At 39.9% G+C, this 15650-nt stretch overlaps 1 protein-coding gene across 4 annotated transcripts in view; it reads left to right on the forward strand.

The window, feature by feature from the left end:
* Positions 1-15650, forward strand: part of AGAP1 (ArfGAP with GTPase domain, ankyrin repeat and PH domain 1) — a 334103-nt gene that overhangs the window by 230345 nt on the left and 88108 nt on the right. For all 4 annotated transcript variants that reach the window (XM_079976700.1, XM_079976701.1, XM_079976698.1 and 1 more), the window contains exon 13: positions 8280-8441. In XM_079976700.1, the coding sequence (XP_079832826.1) occupies positions 8280-8441 (162 nt within the window). The remainder of the gene's footprint in view (positions 1-8279; positions 8442-15650) is intronic.

Here is a 15650-nt window from a genome sequence, read left to right on the forward strand (position 1 = left end):
GCACCAAACTTAGTACTTACAAAGTAAGATGAGTCTGACACTGTTATCTCCAGAAATCTGAGAACATTACATTGCTCTTTTTTTATAAGCTGTCTGTTTGTCTGGCTTTAACTACAAGATAGTTCTTCATAACTCAAACTGTTGGATTTTGACAGATAAGACAGATGGTAAAATACATTCATTCATCAATTTGTATATTGTCATTTGTGAAAAATTAAAGACCACTGTCTGAGTTGACACCACTTTTAGAAATGCAGTAGTCCTCGCTGGAGTGATTTTTATGACTTTTGTTGTTGTTGTTTAAGGATGATAGTATTTTATTTTGGCCTGAATATGGTCTTCATAGGCCTTTCACCAGGAAGGGCAGTCTTCTTGACATATGGCTAATATTATGCATCCAAAGCTAGAATTTTATAACTTAATCCAAGAAACATTATTGTTCACCTTAGCTCCTACATAATTAAAAATTGCAGACGTGAACTTAACATTTACACCACAGCACTCGTGAGTAGCAGCCAAACCAATGGGGTGAGCCATTCAAATGCCTCATAATCTATCTAAAGTTGCTTCCATACAACTGGAAGCTTAAAATACATTAAATCAACTGGGACTGCAATCAAATGAAGACAAACAACTGAGAAGTAGGCAGTGGAGAAGAAGACACAGAACACAAGGAAGGAGACTGCCAGCAAATGTGGAGCAGAATGGCAGGAAAAACAAGATGACACCTTTAAAAAAACCAAAAACCCACAACAGCAAAAACAACAGAGATTGCTTCTTCTCTGCTTGAGGCCCCACTTCAGCTACCAACTATAAAAGTTTGAAAGGGAACTACAAGCTCTATAACCAAAACGGGCAATAATTGGGCTATTGTTTTATTTTTGATTGCAATATAACAATGTAAAACATTTTCTACTTCTATGGGGAGGGAGTTAATGTTTTCGTCCCCCAATTTCAGCTTCGTTCATTAGCATTTGGCTCCCGAAGGAAGAGACAGACAATTCCACTCTCAACCCTAGGTGTAGGAGTTAGTCTTTTGGGGAAGGTTACAGGGATTAGGGATGGGGAGGAGAGTTTGAATATTGAAATTAATCCCTTTTGGAGTTAAGACTATCTTTATTTTGTGCTGATGGAATATGATAATAACACTGAAATCACTATGATGCATAATATATTTATTGCAGGGTATATGCTCTATAATTTTAATTTAATTTATTGCATTTATATACATCCCTTCTTCAAAAGATCTAAAGTGGTTCATAGAATAAAATACAAGATAAAATGTAAGTAAATCATTAAACCAAAACCTTGCCACAGACACATTCCAAAGGCTATAGGATATTAATCAGCCAAAGGCATGGTTGAAGAGAAACGTTTTTGCCTGATGCATAAAAATATCTATTGAAGGTGCCAGGCAAACCTCCCTGGGGAGAGCATTCCACAAATGGGGAGCCACCACAGAAAAGGCCAGTTCTCGTGTTGCCACCCTCTGGACCTCTTGTGGAGGAGGCACATGAAGAAGGACCTCCAATGATGAATGCAGAATCCGGGATTATTTATATGGGGAGAGGTTGCACTCCACACCACCAAGGCCACCTGAGTGACAGCAGAGGATCCAGGAGTACCCGCAAGGTGTGCATGCTCCTTCGGAAGCAGTGTAACCCCATCAAGAAAAGACCACCTCCCAGCCATCTGGTCTAGGGAACTGCCCTCTAACACAGGCATAAGCAAACTCTGGCCCTCCAGATGTTTGGGACTACAATTCCCATCATCTCTGACCACTGGTCCTGTTAGCTAGGGATGGTGAGTTCCAATCCAAAAAATCCCAGTCTTTAACCAGACTCACCAGGAATCATTAAATCAATATTTACTCTAGCAGAAATTCAAACTGGGGGCAAAAATGTGTCACATAGAAAATGGAGTAAGCTTGTTTTTTCCTGCTCTGGAGGCTAGGACTTGATCCAATGGATTCAAGTTAAAAGAAAGGAGATTCCAACTAAACATATGGAAAGACTTTCTGACATTAAGAGCTGTTAAACAGTGAAACAAACTCCCTTGGGAGGTGGTGGACTCTCCTTCCTTGGAGGTTTTTAAGCAGAGCTTGGATGGCCATCTCTTATGTATGCTTCACCTGAGATTCCTACATTGCAGGGGGTTGGCATCCCTTCCAACTATGATTCTGTGGTAAAATAGCTTTGTTGTATGTATGTGGTGTTACTTTATTAAAGTTTATTTTTTTTATATAAATATTTATTGAGATTTTTTTAAATACAAAATGCAAAAATAATACACAATATGACATGTATCATAACATATTTTCAAAGCCTCTTTGGACTCCCTCACGTCTCCCGCTCCCACTTGCATCATTGTAAACTTTTTCCAGCAATTTATCATCTTGTTTACATTCTTATATCTCATTCAATTAATTTAATCTAATAATTCTCCAAAAATTTTATATTTTCCTCAATCTCACTTATCGTCAAATTCAAATCTAATTCAATGGTAGGCAATTATTTATGATCTAGCATCCTTCTTAGCATTCAACCAAATTACAATACTTTTGTAAATAAATCTTGAATTTCTTCCAGTCTTCTTCAACCCTCTCTTCTCCCAGGTCTCGAATTCTGCCAGTCATCTCGGCCTACTTTATTAAAGTTTAATTGGCAGATTTACAAGCTACAAAACATTTCCAGATATGCATTTAGTAAATTGTTTTCCTTATCCATAGCGAATCTTTCTTTTTATTTACTAAGAATTAGTAGTTATTGTTTGCCTACTTGGTGTCTTTCTAGTTTTGACCACAGAGCTCGGGGTGCAAGGTCACGATGCATCCCTTAACTTGCAGAATGCAAGACTTCAAAAAGTAGAAGGAAGCCTGCATACTAAATCTGATGCTGTGTCCAAATAGATCTTTGAATATTAAAGCTCAGGTGAAGCAGAGAGATGGGGGCTTCCTGCCAACGGAGGAAAATCTCTCTTGTCAAGTGGTGGCCAGACCCCATAATTGGTTGGAATTGATACTTAACTTGATAATCATAGGCTTGCTACCTACAGCCTGCACTAATATAGGAAATGACACACTGCATGTGAATCTCTTAGCATGGTTTGTGTAGTAAAGGTTATGAATACTTGCATGAGAACCAGAAAATATTAAATGTCTTTCCTGTAAACCACTGATTACCCCACCACCACACTATATCTCACATGAACTGAAACAAAATCCTAAAGTTCCGGATGAATAGATAACTGAGATGAGGAACATCTTTGGTTCTACTTGGTTTAAATCCATAGTAGTTTTGGTCTTTACTTCCTCTAGCAAATTAGACACTCATAAAAATGGTACAGAAGCTAAATTTCATTCCCAGTTATGAAGATAAAGTAGCTTTAGTATCACTTTACCAGAAGTTGTTCAAGGAGACAATTAAGCCATTATTTAGGCCTGGGTGATACACAAGAGTACATGTATTAAGGCCTGCTTTTTAAAGTTCTGTTCATAATTTAAATTGCCCCATCTTTTTGTGGTTCACGTGATTTTATGATGGATCTGATAGTGGTGTTTGATTTTGTCTTGGTTATTTTTATTTCTGTGCTGTTCAGTAGAAGAAAAGCAAGATAGAAATATCAAATAGGATCATGGGCAGGTACCCTATTGGCAGTGATGATTCATTAGCCATGCATTTGCTCTTTAGAGGGAATTGTAGAAAGATGGCACTAGCTTCCAAACTTTGAGGCTGCAGGAGGAATTTAAAGAGGTGCTGCCTTGGTAGCTATGTAAATATCTGGAGACAAGTTGGGGAGTGAGGAGAGCAGTTTTGTTAGGAGTTTATTGAAATATGCACACCCACACCCTTGTACTGTATTCCAAGGATCAGTGTCAAGACATATAGGGTTCCATGTGCAAATTAAAGAATGCCCTATTAGGGCATAATTCTCTCAAAAAAATTAAGAGGGTATGGAGGGACAGTGGAGCTGGGGGTTTGGGTTTGGGTTCTGCCCGCACTGTTGTGTACTCTGCTAGCCCCACCCTTCCTGCTGCCCACAACTCAGGGTTTTGTCTGTAAAAGTGAAGCCCATTGCAGGGAATCACCCATCCAACTTTCACCCATCCAACTTTAAATCGGAAATCACTTTGCCCATTCTGATGGGTGATCAGTTGCACTAAAAAATTTGCAGGTTGTCTCTGGCTGCACATGTGCATTTCCTCAAATGTTGCGGTCAAGGAAATAGCTCCAGAGATCTGTGTTTGTGGTGTTTTCTGGCTTAGGAAATTGATCCCATTTAATCCTCTAAGCCTAAAACAAACCAGTATTGGGGTGTAACAGTTCAGTGAATTCAGTGTAGAGAACCTTGCTTTAAATTGTTTGTGTAACTGTTCCACTCTTTAAAATATCTGCATGATAATATGCTTAAAATGTAAAAGTCATTTGAACAAGACCACTGATCTATATAGCATAGTGGGCTCCAACATGGCAGCTGCAGTTTGTCACTTTCTTAGATCACAACATTGTTATACTTTATTGAAGATTAGCCTGTTTTTAGCCTGCTTTTTAACAGATCCACCTGGAGCTGATAAATTTGTGTTTGATATATCCAGTTGGCTGTACAGATCTGCCCATAATGCCTGTTCTAAAAATTAAAAATGTGGTGGTTGAAATTTTACTGTTTGGGGACAATTTTGGATTAAATAGTATAAAAACTCACATGTGTTGTAGCTCCCCTAGAGAGGTTCTTACATGCAGGGAAAATATCCTTTTAAGAAACCATGGCACAATGAATTCGTGATAAGCCTTCCTGTGCCAGATTCACATTTAACCATAGAAATTGGTTGTCCTAACTCATTTTGGCTAGTAATATGTCCATCACCCTTGCTAAGATGCTAAGCTATCTAAGGATGAAGTATACGCCTCTGCTCTGTTGTTATTCAGACTTAACTGCTAACTGTTGAGTCACTCTGACATGTGACTCATTCTTCCTATAAGAGCAGCCATTTTATCTCTGTGTTCAGGTTTCAGTCAGAGTCAGTCCACCTCAGTCGTGAGCAGAGTTGGTTTGTAATCTCAGTCAATCTGTTTACGCTGCACGTCATAATTAAGGACACATATTTTAGCTTTAAGCTTGTATGGAGATACTGATAACCAAAGGCACAACTAGAAGGCTCAATATTCTATATTTCTGTCGGTATCCTGCTGCTCATTTTTTAAAAATGGCTTTTATCATACATTTTTGCATGAATTTCCAATTTTGTTTTGTTTCTTCGGAGGTTTACACTCCTCTGTTTTCACGTGTTTCCTGGTGTCTGCTCACGAACAGAAGGAACCAGTACGTGTGACTGGTTACAAATCTGAGAATGAGAGAAGTATGGTGATACTTCATTTATGAATGGTCACAGAAAACCCTCTGGAAATGAAGGGCAGTAGAGAAATAATTGTTTGGTATATTTTTGTCTTGTTCCTGTTTTGTTTGGGAGTCTATATTCCTGAACCCTTATAAATCTGAACCCAGGCAGCCTAATTTTTTTGTTTTTTAAAAAATTGCTAGTGAGCATAATGTAGCTATAAATCCTGAAACTGATGACCATCATCAGAAAAGCTGCCTGTAGCTGCCATTAGTAGCTGCTGAGCTAATGATGGGCTGGGCAGATAATCATATGAAAGTTAATTGTAAGGTTTGATATGGCATCTTGTCAGCAGAGATAAGTTGTCACGTTTTCCACTTGAGCTGAAACTAAATGATTGTAAAATAAGTTATGAGTGTCCTTGGGCCTGTCTGCCAGAATGATGGCTAAGAATACATTCCTGGCCCATCAGTCTCAAGAAGCCTGTTTGATATTTATGCGAACTGAATGTTATTTTATTCTGCCTCTAGTCATGCTTGCCAGCTTCCCGAGTGAAAAGTGAAACTGCTTCTTTGACTCATACATCAAGTACTGAAGCTCAAATGTTGCACAGATTGTTATTATTATTGTTATTACTAGTGTTATATATATTTTTGAGGGTATGCATTGAACATTGATGCTCGATTAGGAAGAACTAATGGCTGAAATTGAACATACAGGATGGCTAGAGAACAGCCCATCTCAGCTCAGTGCGTTTTATGAGTTCTAGTGCTTCTGTCAAAGCTGGTTAGGCTGTGGAGTAATGAGGCGCTTGTTTCTTTTTAATTTGGTATGCTTCTTATATTTAATAGTAACAGCCGTGGTCATCTGTTCTCACATTCAGTAATTGATACCAAATAAAATGTGTTATTTGTATGCAGTCAGGGGTATAAAATTGTATGCAGTGAGTTGAAGCTAGAACTCCTTTACAATTTTCAAGAGGTCACTTTTCAGTTTGAAGAATAAATTCCTTGTCAAGGAAGCATAGTAGTCAGAAATGGGAAAAGCGTGCATGTAAGCCTAGTGGACTTTAGTGGCTCATATTTTAAAGCAGACAAATGCAAAGTAACCTAGAATACTGGAAACTAGAATGCTCTGTGTTAATAGAGAAACAATGAAAGCCTAGTTCTACATCCCAGATTCACATTTCTTTTTCCAGATGAGGAGGGAAGCAAATACCTCAGGCTCTCTGCACTTTAGAGCTGTTTGACCCAGGAACAGCACACTATTATCTGAAAAGCATTGTACATCATAAAGACTTGCAGCAGCAAGTTCATTTTTCAGTCGGCCCTTCGCTAGAGAAGTTTTGTGTTGCTGCTGTAGGATATAAGGAGTGATCAGGCTTAAACAGATTCCTCTACATGAACCTGTGCTTGTCGATGAATTAAATGAGGCTAATGCAGGAATATCAAAAGAAGATAATACCCACCTCTTCCGTTTTAATACCAGGAAGGGTTCTGTGTTCAATTGAAGCATCATTTCAGTTCACTATATCTTAAATGGAGTTTAATATCACTTTTCTTCTCTTGGCACCTTATATATAAATACATAAATTAAAAATGTAGCAATATCAAAATATGACACAAAGCAATATTACGAATGTCAAGCAGAGGAAAGGAGAAAATGGCTTGTAAAAGAGTATTTATCGGGTCAGTTAAGAGATTGATTTGGTGTGAAATTGTGTTCCACATTATGTTTTTTTAGAACAAATGCAGGTGAAGTGCCAATTCTCAGGCAGTCTGGATTCAAATTGTTCCTCTGGATAATATCAGGCCTAACAGGTCTTTGCCAGACAGGTGGGAGCTTCCATGCCCCTGTTTCATTCACTTTCAAGTGGTGAAGGCATTGATACAGGTAGCTGTAACCAAACACGTTAAGGAAAGAAGGATGCCCAATGTTCAGAGAAGCAAAAGGAGAAAAAATAGTGACTTTGAAAAAGAGCCACAATTTAGTGGTAGAACACATGCTTTGTATGTAGAAGGTCCTGGGTTCAACACCTGACACCCTTAGACAGGGCTGGGGAAAGAGGGCTGCCTGGCATCCTGGAAAGCCAGCGCCTGTGAACTAGATAGACCCAGTGGACTTTGCACACATCACAATAAGCCACAGCAAATGGCTCTCCCCCTGCCATGCAGGGTTTCCCCATGGTGTTTTCCACACCTACAACATCTGTGCAGTTCAAACAAGCCACACTACAGCTTACTGTGTTCTCTGAAACTAACCATTTTATTTGAAACAAACTAAGCAGAGTGGCTGGGGCAACCCAAGCAGACGGGCGGGGTGTAAATAATAAATTTATTATTGTTATTTGGTTTGGATGACACCTCAAGCCCATACTATGGCTTGTTCGAGTCATTGGGATGGATGGATAGGCAGTGGGGGAAACCACACAGGGACCAGTGCAAGAGGGAGGAGGCACAATTAAAACATGGTTTAATGCGCACTATGGGCTATTGTATTGTATCTTTTTCACATGTGCTGCTGGCAATCCAGTATATTTGTGCAGCTGATTATTCCTGCCTTAGTGTGGAACCTTACATATGTCCATATTGAAATTCATTTTGCCCATGCTATCGGGGGCAAGAATTGTAGAGTTGTAAAGGACCACAAGGATTAATCTAGTCCAAACTCCCTGTAATGCAGGAAACTTTAGCCCAACATGGGACTCAAACCCACAACCCTGAGAGTCTCCTGGTCTCCCGACTGAGCTATCTCAGTGTCATCTTCTGAACATTAAGAAGTTTTGAGTGAAAAATTTGATTTTTTTTTTAAAACTGGCTGTAATCAGGGTGTTTTTTTTTTAAAAAAAAATCAAATATACAAATGCTTGGTTTCTGCTTTTTGTTGAGAAAGAGAAATGTACCTTACCTCATGTTTTATTTTTGTTCCCTGTTCTGATTTACAGATACCGGCTTGGGAGATTCTGTGTGCTCCAGTCCAAGTATATCTAGCACCACAAGTACTAAGCCGGACCCTCCTCCTTCTCCTCATGCAAATAGAAAAAAACATCGCAGGAAGAAAAGCACAAGCAATTTTAAAGCTGATGGTATCTCAGGCAGTGCCGAAGGTATCTATTTTATATTTTCATGAGCTACAAACACTCTGTTTTGACACATCTGAAGTAGTTTTCATGTGGGCTTGGACTTAGGTTTGGGGTTTCTTTGGAGGGGGGGTGTTTACTGCTAGCTTGCTATAATGTCTTAATGATAGTAAAAAGTAAATCTTTCCTACCATTTTTTAGAGACTGACCATCTTGTAAATGTAGTTGACCAGTTTCATCTGCAGTCCTACACCTACTTTACCCCCTAACAACTGAGAGCAGGATTATGTTGAAATCTCGTGATTTTATTCCAAGAAATACTTTTGTGTCATGCCATATTTTTCCTGTTAAGTAATTTTTGTTTTTATGTTTTCCTGTGAGTTTTATTCATGTTACTGCAAGCTAACTTTATCCAACAAATTAGTCAAGAAATTGCTTGTGTCTTGATTTATGTTGATGGGAACAGCTTTCTTGGGTAACTTAAGAGTGTCTCTAGAAGTGGGTCAGTTCTGTGAGCAACTGTTCTCTCACACAGTCATTTAGGATATCTAGAAAAGTTTCCTCTTTCTGGTATTTTGAGCACACACCTGTCTGCGTGAGGGTAATTGAAGTCACCTATTGCTACAATTGTTCTTTTGGATGCCTCTTTGATTTCATTGTCCATCTCAATATCATCCTGAACATTTTGGTCTGGGGGATTCACAGTATTAAATAACTCTTGGCGCCTGGTATCGCCACCAGCAATAATTCCGTGGAGGAGTCAGCCCCTTTTGGTATTTCTTCCATTTAATTTCATTCATTAGGCTTATGGACTTTATGAGCAACACTACCTCCAGTAAACCCTTCTCCGTCCTTCCTATGGAGTTTGTATCCAGAGATAACTGTGTCCCATTGGTTCCCTTCATTCCAGCAGGTTTCCATTATATGCACTATATCTGTGTGGTCCTCTAAGACCAAGCACTTCAGTTCCCCAAATTGATTTGGGGGCTTCTAGCAATAGTATCTAAACATTAGTGTAGCTCTCCAAATGTCTTTGGCACTTGTTTTTTAGTCTACGGTGCTTTGGATTCTCTATAAATTGCTAGTATGTGTCCCTGCATTCTCAATACCTACTTCTCCCATTTAAACAAGCATACATTTTTTTTACCTTCTTTCATCTTTGGAGGAAGATTGATTTTAAACTGGACCCTCCTCAGCTCCTGTCAGCTTTCCCTCAGGAATTGGTTTTAAAACTGCTCAGCCCCCCTTTTAATGCTAAAAGTGGCAACAGTCTGCTTCCATCTTGACTTAAGTCGATTCCATCCCATTTGTCTAAGCTTGACAATGTTCTGAGGACCAGGAGCTCATTGCACAATGTCGTTTCTGTTCAGCAGGCAGATGGCCATACCTGCAACAATCGGTGCAACGCACTGGAATGCCCTCACTCCCTTGCTGACTTTTGCATATGTCTATTTGTAATTTATGGAGTTAATGTACTTATGAGCTTGGTATTTGCTAGATCAAAGGCCTTAACTTACACAATTGCTTAACTTGCCTAATAGCTTAATATTTTGTCACCTGCTTCATTGCTGTGCAGTTCCATATGTATATGCCTTGCTAGCTTTCCCTAGCTGCTAATGCAGGCAATGAGATCAGGCAGTTTGGCTCAGATTCCAAAGAGTTGGAATTTGAAAGGTGACTGGATTTAGATCAGTATAGCACTTTGGGAATAGGCGGTGGGTGTTGAGTTAACTGGGTAATAACTCCCCGTGAAAATTCCTTCCTTCTTTCTTGTGGAAAATTCTTTTTTATTTTTAAAGAATTATAACTTATTTGTATTTAAATCAAATACTGAAACTTTCAGCTATGTCAATTTTTCACCTTTAAAAAAACCTACAACCCTTGGTGGAATAAAGAAATTGAGGGGAAATATTGAGGTTTTTAAAAGTGCAAGTTACCCTGAGGTTTTAAGTTGTAACTTAAAACTCTAGCTGTGATAAACTGAACTAGTCTTCAATTAATTTTAAACTGAACTGAAAGCTTAACATTTGGCCAAGTATTTTTCCACTTAAAATATCCTCTCAACAGTTTTAACATAGGAAAGCATATGCACTGAGCATGATCCAGAATCTAAGTTGTCCTTTTTATTATCCCTAACTAGCTAATCAACTAAACAACAATATATTAGTAGGCTTTTCTTTTACCATTTCTCTAAAGTTGGGATTTCTAGGTTTCTTGAAACTTTCTTGATAAGGGAGAACCGAAAACCAGGTTTCTACCATTTTATAATCTCTAGGATTTAACTCCTGAGCTATAAATTATCATAGCATTTAGCTCCTAGCACACTGTGCTTTTATCAGTCTTACACTGATGCTTCAATGGGTATTACTTACCAGTTAGTAGTCAAGACTGCTTGACTTTTCTACTAGCTTGATGTTTTGTCGCTCTTGTCAGGTGGGCCTCCCTCGAGTTTGTGGAGCGGGATCCTTCACTAGGTTGTTCTAGTTTTGTATGTAAAATATGCTCAGACATAACACTGAACTAACCCCTGGCTTAGCTCAAAGGACAATAGAAGTAGCAAAACCAGAAGAGGAACAAAATACAGTGGTGCCTCGCAAGACGAAAAGAATCCGTTCCGCGATTCTCTTCGTCTAGCGGTTTTTTCGTCTTGCGAAGCAAGCCCATTGACGGCTTAGCGGATTAGCGCTATTAGCGGCTTAGCGGCTTTTAGCGGATAAGCGTCTTAGCAGCTTAGAAAGGGGGGGAGGGGAAAAAACCCGCAGAAACTCGCAAGACATTTTCGTCTTGCGAAGCAGGCCCATAGGAAATTCGTTTTGCGAAGCGCCTCCAAAACGGAAAACCCTTTCGTCTAGCGGGTTTTCCGTCTTGCGAGGCATTCGTCTTGCGGGGCACCACTGTAACTGCATTCGTCTCTCTCAAACTCATTCTGAATCGGCCCAGACACGGGTAAGAGCTCAACGTCAAGCCTACCATGTGGCGATAGTGACGGCAAAGAGGACCATTTATTTCATGGGATGCTGGCAACAGTGGATTGGGTACTTCCTTGCACATGACCTCAGGCAGGAGCAAAGGCTTGTGAGAGGCAGGCACATCCTCCGCAGTTTTTTCTCCTGCCTCACTCAGCAGATTGATAAGTTTTCAGTTTTTGATCTCATTTTATTGTTGCTTTATTTCCCCTAGTTTTCCTTAGTTATAGCAACTTACTTTGAGTCTTACAAATGTGTGTGTGTGTGTGTATTCCAAAAAATATTTTGTCCACCCGTTTGTTTGCCTTAGCAACCTTAGTTCTTCTTGTTTTTAGTTTATTTAGTTTACTCTCTTGCAGAGCATCCCTGTATATTGCTCTCTTACAGAGTCGCTAAATATTCTCTTTTTTTTCACGCTGTGGCTTCGTTTTGCCACGCGCCAGTTTATTGATCAGATTTAAAGATAAATGGAGGGAGATTCTACCCGAGGCTTTTCACAACCGCAGCTCACTTTCAGTAGCCGCTGGCTCCATATCACCACCTCATTTTTTGGGTGATTTCTACAGTCTTTAGCCTTTATTTCCTGTATCATTTCAGGCTTCATAAGGCTTCATATTGACTGCTCTCCTGGTCCATGGTACGGCAGAAGGAGCTGGGGTTATTATTCCTCAGCAGTATATTCTCCTCCTGGTTCGCAGTCGCAGCGACGGAGTGAGCAGGCACTGGTAGACTGCTTCTGAACCTCCTAGTTAAGGAGTGGTTCAGTTGTTTATTATTATTTACACTTACTAGTCTGCGGCTTGCAGTCTGTTTCCTCCTAGTCTGCTTGTGTCGGCATTGGAGAGACGTATTTTTGTGCCTCTTTCCATAGTCCACTTTTGTGGCATTGGAAGTGAATGCTACTCAGTTTGCCCTGTGTGGCTGCGTTCAGAACAATTTCATTAATTTCATTTATTTGATACACTGGATGGGGTACTTTGATATAAAGCATAAATTGTATGAGAATGGTAATTATTTACAAAAAAATTAATGGAAAAAAATTATTGTGGGAGATCATAATCAGCCTTACAATTTGTTATTTAAAATCTAAATTACGTATCGAAACTAACAGTGTTTCACACATATCATAGAATTTATGGCAGGGTTTCTTAACAAAACATAAAAACTTACATTACTCTTTCCTCAAACACCTATACATTTTAAAAAAAAACTTTGGAAAAACTTTTAAAAAGTATAAGAACTCACATTAGGTAGACAAAAAATAGTAATTTAACAAAATGCTTATAAAAAATAAGATAATTACTTAACATTTAACTTCCATTGCTCATCATATCCACTGAAGTCAAAAGAAAAAGTATAAAGAGATGGCGTTCGAGATGTGCCCTTTGAGAAATTTGGTTTTGGCAACTGCAAAACAACATCCTTGAAATCAGCGCTTGCCTTAGCTTCTACAATGGGGAAGACAAACATACAAGATCCTGTTTTTTTCCTGAGATGTGACACTTGATCATACAGTGGTACCTCAGGTTAACTACTTAATTCATTCCGGAGGTCCATACTTAACCTGAAACTGTTCTTAACCTGAAGCACCACTTTAGCTAATGGGGCCTCCTGCTGCCGCCGCGCTGCCACTGCACAATTTCTGTTCTCATCCTGAAGCAAAGTTCTTAACCTGAAGCACTATTTCTGGGTTAGCGGAGTCTGTAACCTGAAGCGTATGTAACCTGAAGCATATGTAACCCCAGGTACCACTGTATTATATTTAGAAATGACTTTGGCCACGTAGTAAACAACAGTTTTTTCTTTTCAAATTTCCTGAGTAGGAAATCAGTTTTGAGATTTCATGCAAACTTGTATATTGGGGCACTATTGTACATTAGTGGGGCACTTTTATACGTATCTATGTGCCCCATGTATTAGTGTATCAAAGTGCCCCAACAGACATTTTCAAAAAACTTAACAGTTATTAATAAAAGCACTGAACTTATTTAGAAATCACATGTAATCCTGATTACTAAGTGGGATAACTTACCTTTGGTACTTTTAAATCTTAACTAAATGACATAAAACAGCATTGGAAAACTTTTACATTTCACATAATTTTTTAGTTGGCCGAGCGAAAAGCACACCTACTCTCGTCAAACGCCAACAGCAAACTGGCGGGCAGTGCAGTCACAACTGTCATACTCACACATGTATAGACACGTTTTAGTGATGTCACAACACCAATAACATTTCAGGATATTGAAATATTGTTGATGTATCAATGTGCCCCTTGCCTCAGTGTGCCCCGCCTCCCCCTACATTGGGAATGGCTCCAAAACCTACCAATTCCCAATCCAGTTTCTTGGCTCCAACATGGTCTGATAAATGGCCTTTGACCAAATGATTTAAAACATCCCATTTCCACCATTTCTTTGATTTTAGGTTCTGCTGGTTGTGCTTCGTTGTCACAAAACCTGCTAATCAAAAGTTTCCTTGAAGGAACTGCGTTACAGCATCCTCCGGTAGCTCATTGTTTTCGCCATGGAACTTACAATTCTGTTCTGTCGGCGCTACAATGGCCTCCATTTGAACCGCTATGCCAAATCTCATTAAATAACCTTTCTTTAAAGTCCTATTTGTGGTTGTGATAACTTCAGTGAGAAGGGTTTTATAACTGTCAGCCTTGTCTGTAGCAAGCATTTATGCCTCTTCCATAGGGATAAGGTGGTCTTGTGTACAGATCCCTCCTTTCTACCAAAAGTTCTTACAAAATTCCACATTCAACAGGAACTAACTCCTGGCTCTTGTCCTGATCCAAAACATCCATTGGGAAAGGCTTGCACTCCTTGGATGTCCACAGAGCATTAAAAGTGTATATACACCAGACTCAAGTCATTAGAAAGAGGAATTCTTTGTTTGTATCTTTCATCCTTCCTCTTAGAAGGATTGGGTCACTTCAGCTACCGTAGCTAGATGGATTAGGGTGTGCATTTCCTTAGCTTATGATACTATGAAATTGCCCCAACCATCTCATAATTCCACTCATTCCACTAGGTCAGCCTCCATTTCTGCTGCCTTTATGGCTAATGCCCCTTTAATAGAGATTTGTAGGGCAGCCACTTGGTCGTCTCCTTCCATTTTCACTAGGCGTTATAAATTAGACCTAATGTCTTCAACGGAGATGGCTTTTGGGCATACAGTGTTCACCAAGTTTTGTAATCAGTGTGTCAGCAGTGTGGAGCCACCCAGTTACTGGGAAGTGCTGTGGTATGTCTCAATCCACTGTTCCCAGCATCCCATGAAATAAATAGAATGATTGGCTTACCTGAAGTGTAGATTTATGAATTGGGGATTCTGGGGACAGTGGAACCCTCCCTATGATGGTTTGCAGTCGCACTCATTTTTTTTCCTTTAAAAGGGGTGCTATTGACTTTGTTGCTTCTATTTTATTGATTTATGAGCCAGGAGGCAGGCTGCTATTCTTATTCAGGTGCTTCGGTGAACATTACTGCTTGGTGAATCCGAAAAACTGAGGACGATGTGCCTGTCTCCCACAAGACTTTGCTCCTGCCTGAGGAAATGCCAAATCTGCTGTCCCCAGTATCCCTTATTCATAAATCTACACTTCAGATAAGCCAGTCATTCTTTCCTCATTGCCTCTATTGCATCTGCAGAAAAACAGCAGCAAGAGACTCTTTCAGGTGATTCGCAAGCTTAATGGAACCACCTTTGCCATCGGGGCCCCAAGATCACCTGCAATGATTTTGCAAAGTTTTTTTCACATAAAGTCTCTGAGATTCATAAAGACATAGACTCCACCGTGGAAGCAGAGCTGGGGTGGGAGAGTGCTAGAGTCGAGTCCTGTCTGGTCAAGTTGCATGGGATCAGTTCTAATCTGTTAACCTCCGAGGATGTGGACAGGCCCCATGGACAAGTGAAACTGACCACCTGACTCCTTGATCCTTGCCCATCCTGGCTCATAAAAGCAAGCCAGGAAGGGCTGGGCGATGGGCTCTGTGGGGTGGTGACCTGCTGAAAGAGGCAGTTATTAAACCACTTCTTAAAAAAACATCTTTGGACCCAGCCAATACGGCCAACTATCGCTCAGTCTCAAATCTTCCATTCTCGGGCAAGATGACTGAGCGGGTGGTTGCTGAACAACTCCAGGCACGCCTGGAGGATGCAGACCATTTGGATCCCTTCCAGTTGGGATTCAGGCCTCATCATGGGACTGAAACTGCTTTGGTTGCGCTGGTCAATGAACTCTGGCAGGCTAGAGACAAAG

Source organism: Podarcis cretensis (assembly GCF_951804945.1).
Source record: "Podarcis cretensis genome assembly, chromosome: 1".
Lineage (NCBI taxonomy): Eukaryota > Metazoa > Chordata > Lepidosauria > Squamata > Lacertidae > Podarcis > Podarcis cretensis.